Consider the following 24,782-nt stretch of genomic DNA (forward strand, 5'->3'; position numbering starts at 1 on the left):
ACCGCGCGCCTACATTTGAAATAACGAACTTGAGCGCGCAAAAGACGCTTCATGTGAACGGCCCCTAATAGTATCAGTTTCTTCTTTCGTGGTGCTTTAATGAATGTGTGTCCACAAGTGATGCAGTAAAGACGAAAATGTGCAATAAAGTCTTTTTTATTTGGTTTTCTTTGCGCAAAAATGTTTTCTCGTAGCTTTGTAAAATGACAGTTGAATCACTGGTGTGACATGGGCTACTTTGTCAATCATCTTGGTACTTTTTTAGCCCTTGAACGTGGTAGTACCCTTGCTGTCTATGGGAAAGTCAGAGACCTTTCAGATTTCATTAAAAAATATCTTAAATTGTGTTCCGAAGATGAACAAAGGTCTTATGGGTTTGGAACAACAACATGAGGGTGAGTAATTAATGACAGAATTTTAATTTTGGGGTAAACTAACCCTTTAAAGGATTCTAGAATAAAAAGTTTCTAATAATTTTTCCCAAGAATTTACCATCATGTCATCCCAGATGTTTCATCTCATGTCAGTTGAAGAAATTAAGGTTTTTGAGGAAAACATTCCAAGTTTTTTCTTCATATAGTGGACTTCAATGGGGATCATCAGGTTAAAGGTCCAAATTGGAGTTTCAATGCAGCTTCAACGGGCTCTATATGATTCCAGCTGAGGAATAAGGGTCTTGTCTAGCGAAACAATCTGTCATTTTCTAAAGAAAATAAAAATGTATATATGTTTTAACCACAAATGCTCACCTTGCAGTAGCTGTGCTATGCCCGCCCTCTACTTCACGAATTATGTAATCATGTTGGAAAGGTCATGTGGTTAGTTCTTCATCTGTGTACTCTGGTTTAAAAAGGTAGGGTAGGAAAAACTCCATCTCATTTTCTCCTCCAACTTTAAAATCGTCCGACATTGTTGTTTTACCTTTTCTCGTAAAGGGTGATAAGAGCCTTATTCCTTGGCTATGATCGTGTAGAGACCTTTGAAGCTGCATTGAAACTGCAATTTGGACCTTCAACCCGTTGGCTCCCACTGAAGTCCACTATATGGAGAAAAATCCTGGAATGTTTTCCTCAACCTTTCTTTTCGACTGAAGAAAGAAAGATATGAACATTTTAGATGACATAGGGTTGAGTAAATGATTAGGAAATTTTTACCCTGGAAGTAAACTAATCCTTTAATGAACCCAAACTTTGTGTATGTTATAGTAGAGAAATCATCATTATAAATCAAAGGGTTTAAAATACCTTGTAAACTTTCCAAATTGACTTACCATCCAGTATCACAAGAACATGACTTCCTTGAAGTGACCAATATGTACAGTAGCTGCACTTGCGGCTCTGGTTACCTGTTGTACTAAATCACCATCAGGAGGAGGTCAGAGTTTTGATTTCCTGTCCGTTTCCACGGTGATTGTCATGGTGAAACCAACTGCATCCAAGCAGCGAGTTCCATCCAGTTAGGCTCTTAATGTATGGATGGAGGGAACGATCTCTCTCTCTTTCTCTTTCTCTTTCATATTCCTCTTAGCCCTTTCAATTAATCTCTGTTTTTCTCACGCACACACACTCACGCTCCTTTTCTCAATTTCTCCCTCCTCTCCCCCCATAATTAGATCTGGTTAATTTACACTGTGTGGCGCGCTGGGAAGAGGCAAGCTGTAATAATGCGTGTGTGTGTGTGTGTGTGTGTGGAGTGGGTTATTACGGAGAGGGGTATAAAACGGCTCTGCTGGGACTGCTGTATCCAAACTGCTACTGCTGTACCCTGTTAGCTTGGGTGTGTCAGTTTGAGTATTGAGATTCAAACAGGCATATTGTTTGTGTTTATATGTGCATTTTTCACCTGCACATTTGCATGTGCTCTGCGGAGTGATTCATCCTATGCTAAAATAAGCTCAGGTCTGTTTATGTTTGTGTGTTTTCGTGAATAACCGTATCTGTGTGTGGCAGGAGAGGTGGGCTTCTACCAGTTCCAATTTTTATGTATGAGGGCAGAGGGCAGGGGCCCTTGAGGGGGTTCTCTGTGTGGGTGGGTGTGGTTTCAACGAACACATTGGTTGTGGTTGGCACTGACACTGCATTTGTTACTTTGCTGGAATTCCATCTTTTACACATTTTGGTCTTCTTTTCACGGATTCTTCATTGCACATTGTTCCAGTGATGTATAGTACGGTGGCCGAGAAGTGCAAAACACAACAACAAATCGCAACACAAAAAACAAATCTGAACACCAAATAACAAATCCAGAATCAAAATTACAAATTAGAAAACACAATATCAAATCTAAAAACAAAACGGCAAACCATAAAACACAATAACAACTCCGGAAACAAAATATCAAGTCGGAAATCACAACGACAAACAAGAAAACAAAACGACAAGTTAGAAAACACAACGACAAATCCGTCAAAACGGAAAAGGTAGGTATTTTGTGTGACCGGCGTAGTCGCTGCTGATTGGACGCAACTCCTGTCAATCAAGACATACAGGAAATACAGTTCTAGAAGAGATGTAGAGATGCAGCAGAAGAGACCGCTGTGACCGCAATGATCAACTTTTAAACGGTAAGACATTTATATAACAGAACTGTATACTATCAGCACAGCTAATCAATTTAACTTGTGCATTAAAACAGATTATTAGTAGAATATTTCTCACTTAATTAGTAGATTTACGGGATGTTATGCATTCTCTTCCTGCCGTTTTATCCATCGTTGTGTAATTAAGGCTTTTAAACAGGATTTTTTCGGGTGGGGAGTTATTTAATAGATCTGGACTTGATTGACCTAAGTGAGAATGAAAATGTTAAAATAGGCGAGCAGTTTTCATTTCGGACTCATGGTAGGCCAATTTTTTCCAAAAATGTATACTGTGTATATTGTATCATAGCAGTAATCATTGTAAGCACATTATTACTATATTTATTATATTTTTATAGCCACTAAAGAACTATTGTGTGAAGGATCAGTGATGCCACTGGAGTAAAATTTGAGGGAGCATCACTTAACCATTTCTCCTGTTATTCTCCTTTTCTATCCTGCTTTCAGAACAAGAACCACCTGAAGTAAAAAAGTGTCAGCTCCCAAGTATGATTACATCACATTTTGTCAATGTAATCTATAGATTGCTCCTGCTGAATATATCCAGTTTTTTTATGAAGACTTCAGATGACCAGCACCTGTGAAGAGATGATGCCAACCCTTGAGAGGACTTCAGATGAAGCAGACTCTAAATAAACATACAAAACTGATAAATTGTCCTAGCATTGTAATCATCATGATCACATCATGCTTTAATTTGTTCATTGTTTCTTATTACATGACGTTAATTAACTGCATGATTTGTATAGCTTAATTTCAGAAAATGTCTGCCATATTAACATAATTTAAAACTGATACACTTGTTAACAGAACTCTTATTTGTAATGTAGATACATTAATTTTCTGTAAAGCTGCTAGAAACAATGTGTATACTAAAAAGTGCCATTAAAAAATAAATGCAAATTTAACAAAACTTGATGCATCATTTTTTTCTCCTCTCTAGATCAGTAGGGAATTCACTCTGCTTTATGTGACTGGAGCACAGCAAACTGTAGTGGAGACTGTTCAAGGACAACATTCTTTATAGTTTATTATAAATGTCTAAATTGATTGCTGTAAATGAGTGCATAACAAAAGTCAACATACATAAAAAATATGATTAAATGTATAAAAATGTTTTAAGTTGTTTTCAATTAAAATATACCACAAGTATATATTTTAGATATTAATAATTGAGGGGTGCACAAGATTAAAAACATTAAACAAGATTCATTTTCACTCAATCTTAAAATATGTATACTTGTAAGACAACAAACTTAACATTTACCATGAGATCAGTAAAACGACAATGAACATTAAGATGTGATTGCACTTGACTAACGTAAAAGTTGTAAGAACACCCACGCGCACACACATATATATTTATATCATATTTATATAATTATATTTATATAGAGAGGCTGAAGTTGCCTTAGTAACAGACCACAATGTCGTTTACATAGCAAACACGAACTTTTACCATGGTAACTTCAGCCTAAAATATGTTAACAAGGCAGGTGAGGATAGCTGACCACATTAATCCTCAAATATTAGCGTATTTTATCTTTTAAAAACAACACTTATACAACTACATATGTATATTACGTATACGTGTATACATTATTTTATAAATAATGTCAATAAATTATTTTATTGTCACTAAATACCAAAAAATCGCATTTCTGTCTCTCTAACTCAATGTATTCCGCTATGAACTTCCTTGAACTATTTGAGGCTTCGTGAATCACGTGACGATCGAGCGTTTTGTCTTGATCAGTGTTGTTTTTGACAACCATCTTAGATTTAGTCTTAGTCTTAGTCTTTTGGACTAAAATGCTTATTAGTTTTAGTCAAATTTTAGTCAGTTCTATATGTGATAGTTTTAGTCCAATTTTAGTCGACGAAAAGTCAAAAAGGTTTTAGTCTAGTTTTAGTCGACGAAAAGTCAAAAAGGTTTTAGTCTAGTTTTAGTCAAAAAAGGGGGAAAAAGTAGTCTTTTAACAAATTAATGTTGGTCTGTAAGTGTTTGGCTGTTGGGTAGTGTCACTTATAAGTTCTGAAAATAGCAGATCTATAGTTCAACACGATGTGAGCTTCCAGGTCGACTATTTTCACCAATAATTACAATAATGAAGGAATGTTTTAAAACATAAATAACAAACAAGGATGGAATGCTAAAACGGCTTGCCATACTAGTATGACAAAGAGTATTTAATGCTAAAACGGCTTGCCATACTAGTATGACAAAGAGTATTTAATGCTAAAACGGCTTGCCATAGGCCGAAAGCGGTTCTCAATTCCAGTCCTCGCGCCCCACCGCTCTGCATATTTTGTTTCACGTATCTCTTCCGAATTTTGTTCTAATCCAACGTTACTGCCCTTCGAAGTGGACATCACAGGATATTCCGCCATTATTCATTAGCTCGAAGCGAGTGTATATGTTCCATTTGAAGGTCATTAAAGCGTTCGAGACGTAATTTAAAATGTATTTATTTACAGATGCATTTATGTCACACTTCTCTAGTAAGTTTCATCTGTGTGTGAAGACGCTGCATGCCGTGGCGTAGCGCAGATATGTGAATGAATGTTTCGAAGTGTACTAAACAGATTTCCCCCGTCAGGGAGTAGGGAGCAATGAACACTGTGCAGGGACCATGTCAATCGGAACACAGTTCCTGCACGGAGTTCACTTCTAATGAGCTGGTTATTTGAATCAGGTGTGTTAACTAAGAGAGACATGCAAAACATGCAGAGCGGTGGGGCGCGAGGACTGGAATTGAGAACCGCTAGCGGCAGATATATGTTTTAATTGGCATGCACAATAAGCAGAAATGTCATGCATTTTAAACGTCTGACGGACCACCCACTAACATTTTCGTCTATTCTCGTCTCGTCAACGAAAGCTCACACACGTCTCGTCATGTTTTAGTCATCAACGAGCCATTTTTATCTCGTCATCGTCTCGTTATCGTCATGAAAAAAAGTGGCGTCAACGAAATAATTTCGTCATCGTCATCGTTGACGAAAACAACACTGGTCTTGATTGACAGGAGTTGCGTCCAATCAGCAGCGACTACGCCGGTCACACAAAATACCTACCTTTTCCGTTTTGACGGATTTGTCGTTGTGTTTTCTAACTTGTCATTTTGTTTTCTTGTTTGTCGTTGTGATATCCGACTTGATATTTTGTTTCCGGAGTTGTTATTGTGTTTTATGGTTTGCCGTTTTGTTTTTAGATTTGATATTGTGTTTTCTAATTTGTAATTTTGATTCTGGATTTGTTATTTGGTGTTCAGATTTGTTTTTTGTGTTGCGATTTGTTGTTGTGTTTTGCACTTCTCGGCCACCGTAGTATAGGCCATCATAACAAAATGCAATAATTTGCACTGCCCAGTGCCTCTGAAAGTTTCTCTTTTTGGTTTGTTTGGTTCATCACCTCTTATTTTTCAAGTCCTCCTAAACCACCTGTCATATACCGTGACCCTGCCCATTTAGCTGCACTGCTTCATTCCAAGGAGGTGACATCATGAAAAAACTGATTGACTAATGGCTCCACATAGTTGCAAACTACTATCCTGAGCTGAGATGTCAAAAGCAGTTGATAGAAAAAAAAAAAAAAGCAAACAGAAATATTTTTAAAGGAGAAGTACATTTCCAGAACACAAATATACAAATAATGTACTCACCCCATTGTCATCCAAGATGTTCATGTCTTCTTCAGTCGTAAAGAAATTATGTTTTTTGAGAAAAACATTTCAGGAATTATCCCCATATAGTGGACTTCTATGGTGCCTGCAAGTTTGAACTTCCAAAATGCAGTTTCAGTGCAGCTTTAAAGGGCTCTAGACAATCCCAGCTGAGGAATAATGGTCTTACCTAAAAAATGTCAATTTATATACTTTTTTACCCTCAAAAGTAGTGACCATGTGTTTACAAAGTCAACATGCAAAGGTCAAACGCCCTTTACAAAAAAAATGTAAAACAGCGATGTAGAACATTTTGAAGTAGGAGGAGAACAAGAGATGGTAGTTTTTCAACATACTCTAACTGTTGAACGGGACTGCATGGAGTACGCATGCACATGGCAGAGCTAACCAATACGAGCATTTGAGGTTTAAAAGTATATACTTTTTTCTTTTTTTTAGCATTTAGAACCCTTTGAAGCTGCATTAAAAACCGCATTTTGGAAGTTCAAACCAGTTTTGCAAGCACCATAGTAGTCCACTATATGGGGATAATTCCTGAAATGTTTTCTTCAAAAAAAAAAAAAAAAACATAACTTCTTCATGACTGAAAAAAAAGAAAGACATGAACATTTTGGATGACAATGGGGTGAGTACATAATCTGTACATTTTTGCTCTGGAAGTAAATTACTGCTTTAAAAAGTAGCTTTTAAATAATGTTCACATGACACTCCAGTTATATCAAAACCTATTAAAAGTGTTGAATACATTGCTATTAAAATTCTTTGTATTAATGGTCAATTATGCATTTTTATGTACTTGCCTTCTGTGTGTGTAAAAGTTGAAACTGGGAGGATCTCATTTAGAAATGGAGGATCTTGTTTTTACAGAGGTGTCTCTAGGCTGCAGTTTGACCACTGAATGTTTGGGGAAGGTTGCAGGTCACCAGTAGTGATGGTTATCCTACTAATTGTCTCAAGTGGATATAACTGTGGTAGTAACCTGCTCTAGACAGGGCTTTGTTGATTAGAAACCAAACCTTGGTGCTCAGAGTGGTTGTGTTTTAATGGCAGATGCTCCATGGCTACAGCCTGACCCTCTGTGGAACTCAGCGCTCATCTTCAGTTGTAAAGGACAGAGCATCCGAGGGGGTCCAACTATCATATTGTAGTCTGTCTTTCAGATGTATTGTATACAGGTGTGTGTGTGTGTGTGTGTGTGTGTGTGTGTGTGTGTGTGTGTGTGTGTGTGTGTGTGTGTGTGTGTGTGTGTGTGTGTGTGTGTTTGTGTGACAGCCTTTTTTGAACTTCCAGTAAAAAGTTTCCCTTACTATTTTTGACATATTGTAATACACAAAAAATATAAGAGGATAAGAGCAGCAGTCAGGTATCAAAGTAAATAAATAACATATTTATGCAAGAGATGTACGACGATGAAACAAATCTGAGATTTGAATACTTTGTTTGCTTTGTTCTAGCACCAGAACGCCTTGATGGTTGAAGCATTGAGGAATGTTTGTTTAAGATTTAATCGGCTTGCTGCTCGCTGTGCATCCGTGAAGAAGAGAGGTCGGAGCATGTCAGGAAATGGCACATTTCTCATTAGGGCACAGCCCAGAAGCAGTGATGCTGAAACACTACCAATAGACAAAGAGACGAAAACAAGGAGAGAGAGGCAGAGTGCAGGAGAACAGAAGGACGGGGGGAGGAGGAGTTCACAGAGAGATACAATATGCTCCAGTACCCCCACTGGTTCAGCCGCTACACTCTCATCCCTGACTGTTTGTGTTTACATGTGAAATTGAGTGATGTGCCGGTGCCAGAGTGAGGAAGGGTGCTGGGTCTGAAGCGACGCAGGGGTGCTTGCTAATGAGAAGCTAAAAGCTCAAAGCAGAAGACCTGATAAAACATAACAGAGGAAAGATTCTTCACAGTTGAAAAAACCCAATCTAATGCCTCACAAAAACAGAAATGAATACTCATAACTCGCCTTAAGGTATTTGTACATGTAGCTTGGGAATTTGTTCTGCAGTGCTATTTGAAAGCCCAGTGGCATTAGCAATGGCAAGGCCATTGGTTTAATTCCTAGAAACCTGACAAAATAATAAGGCATACACAGGACCCACTTTATGCCTGTTTGGCTTGTCTATCGCCATCTGTGGTTGAAACATAAAATTGCAAATTCATTGCAAAGTTAATAATTGCACTGAAGAATATGATAGTTTTTGTTATATTGCAAATTATTTTTCTAGGTTTTACAGTAATGAATCAGCTTAAGGCAAAAACATCATTTTTAACACTGAACAAATGCACGTCAATGATTTTGTTTATTAGTTTTGACCTGGGCAGTTTGTCCAAAAATCTGTATTTTTTAGGATTCAGGTGGTTTTTCGCCGAGGTCGGCTCTACGCAGGGGCAAATCAAAATTTTGAAAACTTGAAAAAGCACATGTTAATATACTCACAAAATGAATATATTGCAAGTTGACAAAATGATCTGCGGTAGCGGAAAATCCGCCGAAAAAGGGACACTACACAATACGGTATTATATTTTCCTCATGTCTCTGTCCCTCTGCTGTGTGTATTCATTCACAGGCTGCAGCGCACGCACACACACACCCTGAGCCCTCGGTAAACATCCAATCACCGTCCGTATGCAAATGAGTCAAGACGCAGGCTAACGTAGTGTTGTGTCGGATTTCAGCGCGGTCACGGAGTGGAAGAAGCTACAGCGTTTTTTCAGTTACAACAAGCACAGCGATGAGTCCACGTCCGCTGAATTGACCATATGCACGGATTACTTCCTTGCCAGCTAAGTCATTTCCAGTCAACTGTACTGTGCCGTAATATGAGGGTACTTTGTTTGTTTTCTCTACTAATCCATTCACAATCGAAGAAAAGTGTTGTTTGTCTAAGAGGACTAAACTTCCATGTTTACCGTTTCAAGAATGACAAATGCCAGTTAAAAAAAATTCAGAGTAAATCGGCTAAATATGCGCGAGTCATTGCTATTATTGACAGTAATAACCGGACGAAACATCTGACAATTCAGAGTACAGCAGTAACAAGTTTGTGTTGGTTAAATATAGACTATTTAATAGCTTTTACAGTTCAAGATAAAACTTAAAAGATGTAGTTATTAAATTATATCAAATATTTCAAATTCCTATTGATTCATATTGAGTGCATTATTTAATTATTATACCATACATATTTAACGTATTTGTAGTGAACTATATAGTAGTATTTAAATAATTCCCCCTTATAGGCTGTTTGTGTCTGAGCTTGTCTGTGTGAGATTTTCTGCACTTGCTATACTATATATATACTTAAGGGCGGTAAAAGTACTACAACTTATTATACTAGTAATTTTATAATATATCGAAAAGCAAGACGTCTTGAAAAATATAGGGAGTTTAAAAGGCATCTGCATAATAAATAATCCTCTGCTGCCATCTTTTGTTTATATGGGTAATTCCATATTATTTTAGCCAAAAAAATAGACGTTTTCTGTGAAAAATATTTTTTTCCGATGCCGTTTTTATGAATGAAAAGTGAGTCCTTGAAGTAGCTACATTTTATTATAGAGTTGGAAAATAATCAAGGCTTTAAACGTTTTTGAGAATTAGACCACCCTGCTAAGATAAATGTTATGTCGTTAACTGATAAAATCTGGATTAAGTATATTTTATTTTATTTTGTTTTATTTATTTAATTTTTTATTTTTCAGTTTTCCCCCTGAGGGATTGCCACCTTATTGTGGTCAGGGGGTTTGCGTGCCTCAGTGACCTTAAGAGCTATACCAGCAGGAGCTTAGTCTTCAAGTGGGACACCCAAGTTGGACAGGTCTGAAGGTAGAGGCCTGACAAAGTGCAATCCACTTCTCTAGGCTTTGGACACAGCTAACAACACAATTCAGCAAGGAAAATACTGTTACTATAAGCACAGGGAAAAAAAACTGCTCGAACATGATGTGTACACACATGATGCCCCCTTCACATTTCTGACTGCCCCCCATATGTGCCTGTCTAGAACCAGCCCTGTTTTTCACGGTTTATCATGGTTTTTCCCTGACTGTGCCTTTATATATATCAGATTGCATGAGTTGCAGAAGCACTGCATTTTAATCACCAGCCAAACAAACATGAGTATTTAGTATCATCAGTGTAGTATCAATTTTATATATATATATATATATATATATATATATATATATATATATATATATATATATATATAAAAATTTTTAGGTTTATTTTTGCAATTTTTGCCTTTATTGTGATAGGACAGACCAGAAGCAAAGTGGGAGAGAGATAGGGGACAGGAACGGGAAAGGTCCTCCCGTAGCGCAAGGGTGCTAAGTATAGTATAAATTTTAGATGTTAATTTTCACTCTCTGACAGCAGGTGGCGCTTATGAAACAGCAGCAATACAATGCTTACTTGGTAACTGCTGTAAACAATACTACATTTATATGCATTATATGAAGGTAAGATAAAAAGAAAATACCATCTAAAGTTTTCCTCAAAGATACATTCATATAAACTCCCAAATCGAATTCAGTATTTAGGGTTTTCTTTCAATGTTTCGCCCATTGTGAACGAGTGATCTTGCTCTGCCTGCTACAGTATTTTCTCCTATGTGTCTTCAACTTCTCTCTGATTTCTGTTAACGGCCTTTACAGTTGGTTTGTTTGCCCAGTTAAAGAATTAGTTGTGTGTTATTAGCCTAATAGTTCTCTAACCATCACTCAGAAGTGTATGTAGTTCACAATTAATACTGTGCCTGTAATTCAAACCAGTTTTTCGCCCAGCACTGACCTTGATCTTCCTGTCTCTAATGACAAATGCTAGACTTCTCCAGTCATTTAGATCTACTTCCATCCAATCAACAATCAGTGGATAGTATCAAGTCATCTTTCTACATTTTTTTTCTCTTTTGATAATCCATTTCGCTCTGATGTCTGTCACTGTGGAAGAAATGATCTGTTGCTTCTGTATTGATGTGCCTTTTAATGTGGCACGGTAGTTGTTTTTACATGGTTTACTTTTAGCTGGGTAGATGGATGGCTGGACCTGACTGAGGTAAAGCTTGTTTAAGTTTGGCAGAATATCCAGGAATTAACCAAGTTAAAGTGACTTGGTTTTCCCAGCAGGGTTGTGAAAAAGAGGAATTGCATGATGTTTTATTTCAGTTAGATTGCTGCGTTATTTAACTGTGATTTAATTGAATGAAGTCTTTTTGTGAAGCACGCCGTTTCCGCACTAAAAAGAGTGACATTGACGTAGACATGATGTTAAAAAAGAGATGTTATAGACACAGTAAATAATAAATGAAATGTTTTAGACACATTTGTGGGAAAGTTGATTGAAATCACAGTGGAGAGAAAGCAAAAAATAGAAGTGATAGAGACAGATAGAGAGAGATTCATTCGATTTATGCCTTCCTTTCTGTGTCTCACATCTCCTGCAGAGGCAATCAATGAGATATGTGTGAAAGCCTTGAAAAGATGCCTTTCTGGGAGCCCTTTTTCCCTTCCTTCTCTGAGAATGCTTTTTTTCCCTCCTCGCTTCTGCCTGCCTTCTTTGACTCACACAAAACAAAACGACCAGTTACAGAAGCACCACTGTGTGAGTTTAAGCCGGCAAACACCACCCGGAGATCCTTCTGAGCTCGATGATGCTAGATTAGCTGGAACAAGTATATCAGTAGGACACAAAAAGAACACAGAGGGGTAAGTGAGAGAGGACGCAGGAGGGGCCCGGCCCTCTTGTTATGCTAAGAGTGTTCCGAACGGTCCCGCTTGGTTCAAGTTAATTACGACCAACATTTAAATAAGAGCACTTGTCTTGAGGACGGTGGTTGGCTGCGGGAGAGACAGACCTCGCGCTAATTGTGTTTGTGTTTCCAGCTCCTCCCCTCATCTCCAGCCCTCTCTCAGTATGAGCTCCTGCGGGACACGCCGTGTGAGCCGCAGCCCAATGAGAGGCTTTAGAAAATCACTTCCTTACACGGATCTGGAAGGGTCCAAATCCTGGTAATCATACTGTAACTGGTTGCTTCTGTCTTTTCGTCTCCTGCAAGATAGATGGAGCTTTATTAAGTAGTATCTGACTGCTGAAAAGGCAATCCAGCTGTATACTCTTTCTCAAACACTCCCACACTTTCTTTGGTACGCGATGGCCAAGAACAGATGCAGATGCACCCTTTTGTTTGATTTTCATATCTTTGAGCTGTGAAAGTAAGGTCCCAAAGCTGTTAAATAATTCATGATTTGTTATGAAATTAGTAAACAGTGAAGAGTAGTGTACTTCATATGTGTTTGTCTAAGAATTTCCATTGTACTTTTATTTTCTGTCGGCTGGTTAGAGCGTACACTGACGTATGATTTTTCATTGTAATTTTAAAGACATTTCTTATGCTCATCAAGGCTGCATTTATTTGATCAAAAATACAGAAAAACTGTAATACTGTGAAATATTATTTCAGATTAAAATAACAGTTTTCTATGTGAATATATTTTAAAATGTAATGTATTCCTGTGATACAAGGCTACATTTTCAGCATCATTACACAGTCTTCAGTGTCACATGATCCTTCAGAAATCATTCTAATATGCTGACTTATTAGCAATGTTGAAAAAAAGTTGTGCTGCTTAATATTTTTTGGAACCTATGATAGTTTTTTCAAGATTCTTTGGTAAATAAAAGGTTCAAAAGAACAGCATTTATTTAAAATAGAAAGGTTTTCTAATAATATACACAACTGTTCAAAAGTTTTGGGTCAGTACATTTTTATTCTTTCTTTTTTTGGAAAGAAATTAATACTTTTATTCAACAAGGATGCGTTAAATCAGGGGTCCCCAAACTAAGGCCCGGGGGCCGGATGCGGCCCGCCCCCACATTTGGACTGGCCCTCTGAACAATGCCAGAGACATATTTTGAAAATGTAATTTTAAATATGTTTTACTTATATCATGTCGGTATTTGATAATAAAGGTTGGCTTTCAAACTAAAATTTCCCTTAGTTATTAACATAGCCTAATTATTTGTTAAATTCACCAACAGAATGGTACATTCAACGTAATGTGTCATCGCAATCGAACAGGTGATGCAAGAGGCAGATAGAAAATACAGAGTGATGACAAAATGACTCAATAGCATTTGAGGAATTTGACGTGATTCAAAAAACACAGTGGACCAACACCAGCAGATGACATTGCACCCCAAATTATCACAGACTGTGGAAACGTAACACTGGACTTCAGTGTTTTTGATTTCCAAATAAAATACAAAACCTGCTTTCATCTGAAAAGAGGACTTTGGACCACTGGGCAACAGTCCATTTATTCTTTTCCTTAGCCCAGGTAAGACGCCTCTGATGTTGTCTGTGGTTCAGGAGTGGCTTAACAAGAGGAATACGACAACTCTAGCCAAATTCCTTGATATGTCTGTGTGTGGTGGCTCTTGATGCCTTGACCCCAGCCTCAGTCCATTCCTTGTGAAGTTCACCCGAATTCTTGAATCGATTTTGCTTGACAAGCCTCTCAAGGCTGCGGTTCTCTCGGTTGGTGTTTTTCTTCTACACTTTTTCCTTCCACGCAACTTTCTGTTAACATGCTTGGATACAACACTCTGTGAACAGCCAGCTTCTTTGGCAATGAATGTTTGTGGCTTACCCTTCTTGTGAAGGGTGTCAATGATTGTCTTCTGGACAACTGTCAGATCAGCAGTCTTCCCCATGATTAGCCTAGTGAACCAAACTGAGAAACCATTTTGACAGCTTGACGGAAACCTTTGCAGTTGTTTTGAGTTGACTAGCTGATTGGAATGTCACCATATTCTAATTTGTTGAGATAGCGAATTGGTGGGTTTTTGTTAAATGTGAGCCAAATCATCAAAATTAAAAGAACCAAAGACTTAAACTACTTCAGTCTGTGTGCATTCAATTTATTTGAGTTGAATTACTGAAATAAATGAACTTTTCCATGACGTTCTACTTTGAGATGCACCTGTATATCTTTTTAAAAAAAAAAATCATTTGTCTGTGTGGTGCATAACAAAATAATAAACTATTCTAGCATTAAAAGGTATAAAAATACAGGTAAAATCATAATAAAATAATAATAATAATAATAGTAGTCAGTCCGGCCCATGGAATTTTCTTTTGTAAACCGACCCGGCCCCCCATTAAAGAAATGAAAATTATGTGGCCCCTGTGTTAAATGAATAAAAAGTGGATTTACATAGATTTATATTGTTAGAGAAGATTAATATTTTGAATAAATGCTGTTCTTTTTAACTTGTTGTTCATCAAAGAATCCTGAATAACAGGTACAAAAAAATATTTGGAACTGTTTCCGACATTGATAATAATAAATCAGCATATTAGAATGATTTCTGAAGTATCATGTGAGACTTAAGACTGGTGTAACAGCTGATAAAAATTCAGCATTGCATCACAGGAATAAATTATATTTTAAAGTATATTAAAATAAAAAACATTATTTTTTGTTGTAATAAAATAAATTGAATTTTTTTTTCTGTATTTGATCAAATAAATCCAGCCTTGATGAGTATAAGAGACTTCTTTAAAAAACATTACAAGTCTTACTGATCCCAAACTTATAAGCGGCAGTGTATGCTTTTCAATAATGGGTAATATATTTTCTTTCACATGGTACTGTATTAGATTACCTCAAAGTCGATGCAGAGATTGAGTGAACAGAGTTGAAAACAGGCCAGATTTAGGGGTTAAATCAAGTTGTTTAAATCCTGATTTAAACATGGGATGTCAAGTATATACAATATACATGTACGATATTTGAAAGAAGTCTCTTATGCTGACCAAGGCTGCATTTGTTTGTTCAGATTTACAGAAAAATGGCGATATTGTGAAATATTATTATAGTTGAAAATAACTTTTCTCTTTTAATATATTTTAGAATGTCATTTAGTCCTGTAATGGTAGCTGAATTTTCATGAACCATTACTCCAGTCTACAGTGTCATATGATCCGTTAGAAATCATCCTAATATGCTTGATTTGGTGAAAAAAACATTTGTGCCACTTCATGATTTTGTGGAAACCATAATAATTGTTTACAGGATCTAAAGAACAGATTTCAAAAGAAATCTCTAGTAACAATGTAAAAGTCCTTACTGTCACATTTTGATCAATTTAATGCATCCCTTCTGAATAAAAGTGTTTACTTTGCTGAGCCCACATTTTTGAACAGTATTGTATTCTCCAAAAGCAGTCCATTAAGCTTGATGAAACTGGCATAGGAGATTTATATTTTATGCTTGAACATACACTTAACCGGAATTTTCAAAGATCTGCCAAACACACATATTTCATACTAGTTTTGTCATTCTTACTGCAGCATCCAATCGTCATTATATTTCTGAAGATATGACTAGATCAGAGCACATCAGATCTTGTATTGACACTTCAGTTGTTAATTGTCTGGACCAGCACTTTGTGTACTCTGTATCATGTATTTTGGGAAGTTTAGGAAGAAAACAAAAAAAAAATTGTCCTACTTCATTATTTTCTGTGATGGTTTGCAAATTCTTTTTAAGTGTTAAAATTGTGGTATTTTGAATTACAATTACATGGATGACCCCTATGTCATCCAAGATGTTCATGTCTTTCTTTCTTCAGTCGAAAATACATTAAGGTTTTTGAGGAAAACATTCCAGTATTTTTCTCCATATAGTGGACTTTAATGGGAGCCAATGGGTTGAAGGTCCAAATTGCCGTTTTAATGCAGTTTCAAAGGGCTCTGCATGATCCCAGCCAAGGAATAAAGGTCTTATGTAGCAGAAATTAAAGTAATCTGTTTTTTTCCCATCTCTTTTGTCTTCAGCAATGGCAGATTTTCATGTGCAGCCACGTTCAGTGCGTGCAGAGCTGGGAGGTGTTGGGCGATTTCAGTGCCAAATCCATGGCCTGCCTGAGCCGGTCATCAGCTGGGAAAGAGACGGGAGACCCGTGGATACTTCTGATGAAAGGTAGTACCATGAATAAATATTCTTAACACACAGTGACATTTGAAGAGATGTACCCAGTGTTATTGGCATAAATACATGTCTCCCTCTCACTGTGAGCCTGTCTATGTCTCCTTTCTGTGCAGGTATACTCTTTTGCCCACAGGTGTGCTGCAGATAACGGGTGTTCGCCCTGAGGACAGTGGGATGTACTGCTGTGTTGCACACAACAGTGCTGGAGTCAAACACAGTTCAGGAGCGCAGCTCACAGTCTCAGGTATGCTCAAAAATTCCTCTCTGCTTGCTTGAATCTTTCCACATCATTTTCTTTGTAACTGGCTTTACCTTTCTCTTCCCGAAGGCTCCCAGTCATCTGTTTACAAAGAACCCATGATCCTAGTGGGCCCTGAAAACCTCACCCTCACAGTTCACCAGACTGCCATCTTGGAGTGTGTTGCTACAGGTTACCCTCGCCCAATCGTTTCGTGGAGTAGACTGGGTGAGACTCATTTAAGTTGCTCTGTAATTTGCCTTGAGTGGTTCTCAGAGCAAAACTCGGTGCAGCTCCGTCAGGAATGCTGCAGAGAGCTTTAATATGCTCTCCACTACTCACTGACTATAAAATACCCAATCAACTGAAAAAGAGAAAAGGGAAAAATCTCCTCCAGCAAGGTAATGGAGGACAGAGATGAGAAGAAATGAGCCGATGGATCTATATCTGGAAAAGCTTATCTTTAAAGGGCCATATCCTATCTTATTTATCTGATTTTTCTCCCTAAAGTCCACTTATGATATTAGTTAAGTTATCTTGTTTAGTATTTTAGTTAGAATTAAAGGCGTAGTTCACTATGTTGACAATGCTGTCATAATACTCTCCCTTATGTTGTTTCAAAGCTGTATGACTTACTTTCTTCTGTGAAAGATATTTTGAATATCTTTCGTCCTAATTTTTTTCATCCATTGACATTTTTTTTTTTGAAATCCATATACTCATTTTATAGTCATTATTCAGAGTATATTATTTTTTGTTCAGCAGAAGAAAATCATACAGGTCTGAAAGTTTGGGGAGCAAATGATAACAGAATACGCTAAAAAGTAGTAGTAGTAATGTTGACAACAGAGGAGTAGAATTTTTTCAGGTTTCTTTGGTGAATAAAAGGTTCAGAAGAACAGCATTATTCTGAAATAAAATCTTTTGTAATATCATAAATATCCTCACTTTTGATCAATTTTAAACATTCTTGCTAAATCCTGAAAAAAAATGTACTTAACTGTTGATAACAATAAAAATAAATGTTTCTTAAACAGCAAATCAGCATATTAGAATGATTTCTGAAGGATCATGTGAGACTGAAGACTGGAGTAATGATGCTGAAAATGTAGCTTTGATCGCAGGAATAAAGTACATTTTAAAATATATTCAAATAGAAAACAGGTATTTTAAATAGTAAAAACATTTCAAAATTGTACTGTTTTTACTGTACTGTGGATCAAATAAATGCAGGTTTGGTGAGCAGAAGAGACTTCTTTAAAAATCATACTGTTCAAAAACTTTCGACTGTTAGTGTATGTTTTAAATTGTAACAATTTAACAATTTAGCAGTATTACTGTTTTTACTGTGTTTTCAATCAAATACATTCAGCCTTGGTGAGCTTAAGAGGCTTCTTTTAAAAACATCACAAAAATCTTACCAACCCCGAACCGTTTGAATGGTACTGTACATCAGTGACATAGTACATCAATCTTGTTTAGTTCAAAAAATCCATAAAATTCAGTTTTGATAATATGACCCTATTTAAAAAATCTGGCCGTTGCGTTAAAGTAATTTACACTCCAATCTACTGAAGCCAAATGGTTTGGAATGATGAAAGAAACTCTGTCATCCTTCTCGCTAAGACATAGATTTCACAGATCAAATTGGCTGATACTGTACAGTGAGATTGGTTTCTGTGTGAAAAATAGCTCATTTATTTTTAAGCGTGCTCGGAGTTCTGAAGCCACACGCTTGAAAATGGTTTTAGACAATTTTGGTCATTGAACGCTCTTTGCCACATCTCTCTGTCTTATCTTGATAAGAATTAATGGAGATAAAAAGAGTGTCTCATCTGTACTTCTAAGGTGGTGTTAAAGTACGTAAAGTGATTGATATTTATATCCTCATTTATGTATGTGTGTGCGTCCCTGGATTAAAATAAGGGAAAAGATTTGCCTTCTGGACCATCTCGTCTTGAGGCTTGTACCATTTTGTCTTTGCATTTAAATAAGCAATTCGGACCATATTAATGTATTTGAAGATTAACATATCCTACTTACATTTTCTCCCCGAACCATATCAACCGCTCTCTCTCCCAAGCAAGATTTCACGGTGACTCCCACACTCGTGTAATAATCCGTTCTCAACTCTTTCTTTTTCTCCCAGCTATTATCTAATGTGATTCTCCCATTAAGAATGTAAATGATGGTCTCTTCCTGTAACGCCTGCTAATCAGATTGTGGATATTACCTTCCGCAATGTTGCTGGAATTAACTGCTAACACAATGGGATTTTGCTGGATTAGATTACAACGAGAGCAATTCATGGCTAAGCTTAGTAATGAATGTGCCTCCAACAGTCTCCAACTGTCTCCAACAGTTAGTGATTAATGCCATTCTGCATTTATGTCATCTTATTTAGGAGACAGGGCTTTTCCTGCATTCAATTTGCTCAAATACATATATCCAAACATGCATGCTGATTCACACCTACCAGTAAGCATGCGCATTAAAGGGATAGTTCACCCAAAAATGAAAATTTCACCCAAAAATGTTTATTCGCTTACCCCTAGGGCATCCAAGATAAAGGTGACATTGTTTCTTCAGTAGAACACAAATGAAGATTTTTAACTCAATCCGTTGCAGTCTGTCAAGTCATATAATGGCAGCCAATGGGACCCACGGCTTTGAGAGGCAAAAAAAACATACACAGACAAAACCAAATTAAACCTTGCGGCTCATGAGGATACATTGAGGTCTTAAGACACAAAACAATTGACCTGTGCAAGAAACTGAGCAGTATTTATATAATTTTTTACCTCTGATCCACCGCAATATCCCACTGTCCTGAGCACGTTCACAACAGCCGGAGCGTGACGCGTCATCATGCTCTGGCATAGTAGACAATTGTTGCAACTGATTAAAAATGAAAAGATTACGTTTGCTTGCATGAACTCATTTGGGAGTGTTGACTTTTCACACATTCCCAACTTTTAAGCCTGAGCGACTGAAGTTATGGTTGCTTGCTCTTCGTCACACGCCAACTGTTGTGAACGTGCTCAGGACATTTGGACATTGTGGTGGATCAGAGGTAAAAAGTGATATAAATACTGTTCAGTTTCTTACACAGACCAGTTGTTTTGTGTCCTCTGCTGAAAAAACAGCTTTACAAAAATAACAGCTTTAGCTGGTCAGCAGGCTGGTTTTAGAGAGGTTTTGGCCACTTTCCCAGCCTGGCTGGTCTTAAACCAGCTAAAACCAACCAACCAGCCTAGGCTGGTTTTAGCTGTTTTTTTTCAGCAGGGTCTTAAGACCTCAATAGTCACAAGCCGCAGGGTTTAATTTGGTTTTGTCTGTGTATGGTTTTTTTTTGACTCTCAAAGCCATTGAGCCCATTGGCTGCTATTATATGACTGACAGACTGACAGCAACGGTTTGAGGTAAAAATCTTTGTTTGTGTTCTACTGAAGAAACAAAGTCACTTACGTCTTGGATGCCCTGGAGATAAGCAGATAAACATCAAATTTTCATTTTTGGGTGGACTATCCCTTTAAAGAGAAAAGGGCCTGGCCAGTAAAGCATAATACAAACATGTTGTCTAAGGATAATAAATTAGCCTCTTTTTCACAATTTTTAGGATAAAATATTTCCGCAATTTCTCCAATGTGTATAGGGTTTTTTTTATGATTGTACATTACTTCTCTCTCACACAGCCTCGTTTTTATTCCTGTCAGAAATTAAATATGCTGCTACTCTGACTAGGGCCTGTCGGGCACACACACACACACACACACACACACACACACACACACACACACACACACACACACACACACTCATGTCAGTGTCTCTGTGATATTTCATTGAACATGTTAATTAACTCATGAAAGACTAAAAGGCTGTATCTCTAAAGACAGATGAATGTCTATCATTAACTGTGTGAAACCAGAATGAGAAGCTCCAAACAGCTGCTGAATGAAAAGTGGAAATGTTTGTGCAACTCACAACAGATGCCAGTCAATTAAATCTGGTGATATGTGAACTGCACCCCGCCATACTATCCAACACTGTTTCTATAATGTAATTTTGACAGGCACATTAACAAAACAGAATGAGAGACCTGAGAGGCCAGTGATATGAATGGTAGATGTGATTAGTGGGATTGTTAATTTTTATTAGCACTTTTCCTCACTGAGTTTCCAATTACAGCTGCAGTGAGTGAGATGATCTAGACTGATACGGTTTATAGTAGCTGATGTGATTCAGTGCTCATACAGAAAGCGTGTGTGTGTTCTACACATGTATGGCAGATGTCCATGGTAACATGGTATATCCTGCGTCACTGGTGTTCATAGGTCGTCTCGTATGTCTAAAGCCCCATTGTTTTATCTCTGTACACTTTTTTTTTATAATGACAGTTGTTTTTTTCTCTCTCTTATTCTCTCTGACTCTACTGTCTCTTAAGATGTTCGTCGCCCCAGGCCAGAACGATGCATGGTGCTTTGTGCTCCATAATTAGTCACATTTAACCAGTGCTGTTAAATTCTTAGACTCATCACATGCTTCTCTTGTCCTGTTAAATTTATTTTTAGTTCCTCTGGGGCAGGAAATGATTTTATGGTTGGATAATCATGTGATTCTATCTTCTCTTTTTATTCCCTCTACTGATCTCTATAATTCTCTTGAAATGATCTTTATGTCCTCTTTCTCTTGTCTGTTGTCTGTGTTGACACTGTGCCTTCATCTCTCTTTCAGATGGCCGGCCAATAGGAGTTGAGGGTATCCAGGTACTAGGAACAGGAAACCTGATGATCTCTGATGTCAGAGTTCAGCATTCTGGCGTTTATGTCTGTGCGGCCAACAAGCCAGGAACCCGTGTGCGCAGAACTGCTCAGGGACGCCTAGTTGTGCAAGGTGACTCTTTCTTTGAAACAAACTTTTTTATAACTTTTAAATTAGTCAAAATACACTGTTAGTTATACAACAACCAACATAGGCTCATTGGAAATACGTGCCTATATATACATTCTATAAAACTGAAAAAACATACCTATATGTATGAATCACTGCATTTTCCAGTTGAAAGGAACACTAGAGGCAGTAAAACTATTAAAAGTACTAAAGTATTCCGTATTCCGCAAATGCGGAACGAGCATGAACACAAGAGGTGGGAATTATCGATGAACCAGTCACAGCCGAACATAACCAGTCATACCTAATCATATTGCTATGGAGGCATTGCCTCCTCTCATATGACTTTCCCCAATTCATTCTCAATTACACCCCCCCCCCCCACCAAACTCACCCGCTGTAACTTTACATGGCTGTGATTTCGACTGTAGGTAATCACAGTGTGTAATGAAGGAACGTTGAGTTGCTTCATTAAAAGCTTATTGTTTTACTGTATTAAAAGCAAAAAGTGTATTATGTTTAGTAGAGTATTATGAGAGAGATAGACTGAGCGAGTGCGATTAACTGCATCTGATACAGCATTCATTCTTCAACTCAATCTCATATTCACAATGAAACATTAGTTTGAATATCCGCTAAAGAAAGCGTTATCTTTGTCATAATCTTAATATCCTTTCATGTTGTTCATCTGAGGTTTTATTTTCCAAATTTTAAGGCCTGCCAAGTACCAGATAATTTTTTATGAGGTCCTGATACAGAAAATCATGGAATTCAGTAGGGTGTCCTAACTTTTTTACATGACTGTATATATATCTAAATATATATGAACACACATAGAACAGTGCTGCTTGTCATTAATTACTCCTAAGTAACACTGCATATAATGTCCAAATGATCATACTGGAAGCGCCTTTGAAGTGACTGAATCTCAGCGGCTGTAAACCGTGATAGCAGGAGCAGTGCTGTAGGTGTAGCTGAGAATTGATATGATCTTAGTAGCCAGATGGTGTAGCAGCCTTTGGCTCACTGTAATACACTTCATTTACTTTAAAGAGAGAAAGAGGGATACAGAGTAAGAGAGGTGTTTTAAAAAAAATGTAATGTAAAAAATTGGTAGTAAGAAGAAAAAAATCCCATGAGATAAATAAACGAGAGAAAAGGGAAGATAAGAAAAGAAAGAAGATGTGTCTCAGATGATATATCACAGTGGTACATCAATACTCTCTGCCTCAACCCTTCCCCCACTCTCTCTCTCGCACCCAGGGATAAGAGAAGAAAAAAGAGAGCACTAATTTGCAGGGCCGTGAGATGCACTGGACGGACCTCTGAGAGCAGTTAGAACCTCTCTTATCATTTATTTATTGAGAGAAGCTGGTAACACTGAAAATAAAGGAGAGAGAATGAGAGCAAGATCAACACTTGCCGATTAAAGGACTTTAATAATTAAAGCCATTGCACCCTGAACGAATATGAAAGGTGTGATGGTAATTAAAATGGATTCAAATACGCAAGCGGTTGCTAATCAGTCAGCAATTTCAAATTTTCACAGATTAAATGTGTCCTAATTAGGCAGTAAAAGACTATTGGATTAGCTGCATTCTGTGTCAGTTGGCAGTATTGCCACATGGTGAGTGAAGAGGAGGAGGAGGTGGAGGGTATCGGGTGAGGTTGGGGGCAGCAGAAGGCTCTGGGGGGCTCAAAGAGGTGCGCGGTCCAAGTATCCCTTCCTAGCCCCCCACATCTGTTCTGCAGCACTTAATCTGTTTTAATTTTCACACTGTGTCATTTATGGATTGTCAGTTTCCTCTTCTGGCTCTGTGAAATCTGTTTTTGCCCTACTCTAATCGAGTTAATCTGACGCTTTCTCTAAGTTTATTCCTGTTACCACCCACTGCTGTCACAATACATTCATTATAAATGTGATAAAGCCAAAGCCATTTCCCTTCTCTTTCTCAGTATTGTGTGCGCTGTGGTTTTCTTCTTCAAATACTTCTGTTGCCGTTAATAGCATATACGTGACATATGGAAATGGAACTGGGTGAAAATGGGAACATTAGTGAGTCACCTAGAACAGAAACTGCGTTTTCAGAAATTCCAAGCATTTTTATTTAATAATCTCTTGTTTTGTGTTGCCAATAATGGAGTTCTCATTATCTCTCGCTTTCTCTTCCTCTGTATGTGTCTACAGCCCCAGCAGAGTTTGTGCAGCCCCCTCAGTCTATTGCTCGCCCAGTGGGCACCACTGCCATCTTCAATTGCCTAGCCCAGGGTGAGCCAGTTCCACAGATCACCTGGCTGAAAAATGGACAAATCTTGGAGCCCGATGGCCATGTCAAACTCAGGAACAACAACAGGTGAGCTGGAAAAGTGTTATTTTATGTTATTTATGTACTTTTATTTATGCTGCTATATTAATATTTTTAATATTTTAAAGTTTTTATTTTCACTTTTTTTTTCAGGTTTAGTATTGGCCAACTTCAACTTCAAATCTATTTCAGTCAGTTGCTAACTGTTTTTTTCAGTGACGCATTGCTGCCACACACATATTAACTTTTCCAGTCAATTATGTCATAATAACAAGATGTCATTACAACGTATTTTTTCGCAATAACAACGTTTTCGTGTTAAAACGACATATAATTATCTCACTAAAACGACATTTTTTTTCTCGTAAAAACGAGATATGTCATTGAAACAACATTATTATCTTGTTTATTATCTTGTTAAAATTTATATATACATATTTTCTCATTAAAATTACATCTTTTCTCATAATAACTTTTCTTCTGAAAAAAACATCTTTTCCACGTTTATGTCAGGACTGTGGTGACAGTCGTTTAGCTCACTCACATAATTTAACCATATATCTTCTATTATGGAAAAAACATACTGTTTTTATGACATATGTTGTTATTACAAGAAAAAAATGTTGCTTTAACAAGAAAACATGTCGTTTTAACAGGGTAATTGTAATTTTAACAAGAAAACATTCATTATTATTAGAAAATATGTTGTTTTAACAAGAAAAGATGTCGCTTGAATGAGAAAACATTATTTATTATCATTATCTCATTATTACGAGAAAAGATGTAATTTTAACAAGATAATTTTGACGTTTTAACGACATCTCGTTATTACAAGAAAATATGTAATTTTAACAAAATTATTTTGATGTTTTAACAACATCTCATTATTACGAAAAAAGATGTAATTTTAGCAAGATAATTTTGTTGTTGTAACTACGTGACATCTCATAATTACAAGAAAAGATGTCGTTTTAACAAGATAATTTTGACGTTTTAACGACATCGCGTTATTATGAAAAAAGATGTAATTTTAACAGGATAATTATCATTTTAACAAGAA

The 24,782-nt window shown here is 37.1% G+C and overlaps 1 protein-coding gene across 1 annotated transcript in view; it reads left to right on the forward strand.

Moving 5' to 3' along the window:
• Positions 1-24,782, forward strand: part of igdcc3 (immunoglobulin superfamily, DCC subclass, member 3) — a 113,810-nt gene that overhangs the window by 69,218 nt on the left and 19,810 nt on the right. Inside the window, exons 3-7 of the mRNA XM_073837527.1 lie at positions 16,132-16,276; positions 16,399-16,529; positions 16,614-16,751; positions 21,261-21,419; positions 23,605-23,770. Coding sequence (XP_073693628.1) covers positions 16,132-16,276; positions 16,399-16,529; positions 16,614-16,751; positions 21,261-21,419; positions 23,605-23,770 — 739 coding nt within the window. The remainder of the gene's footprint in view (positions 1-16,131; positions 16,277-16,398; positions 16,530-16,613; positions 16,752-21,260; positions 21,420-23,604; positions 23,771-24,782) is intronic.

The sequence above is a fragment of the Garra rufa genome, chromosome 3 (assembly GCF_049309525.1).
Source record: "Garra rufa chromosome 3, GarRuf1.0, whole genome shotgun sequence".
NCBI lineage: Eukaryota > Metazoa > Chordata > Actinopteri > Cypriniformes > Cyprinidae > Garra > Garra rufa.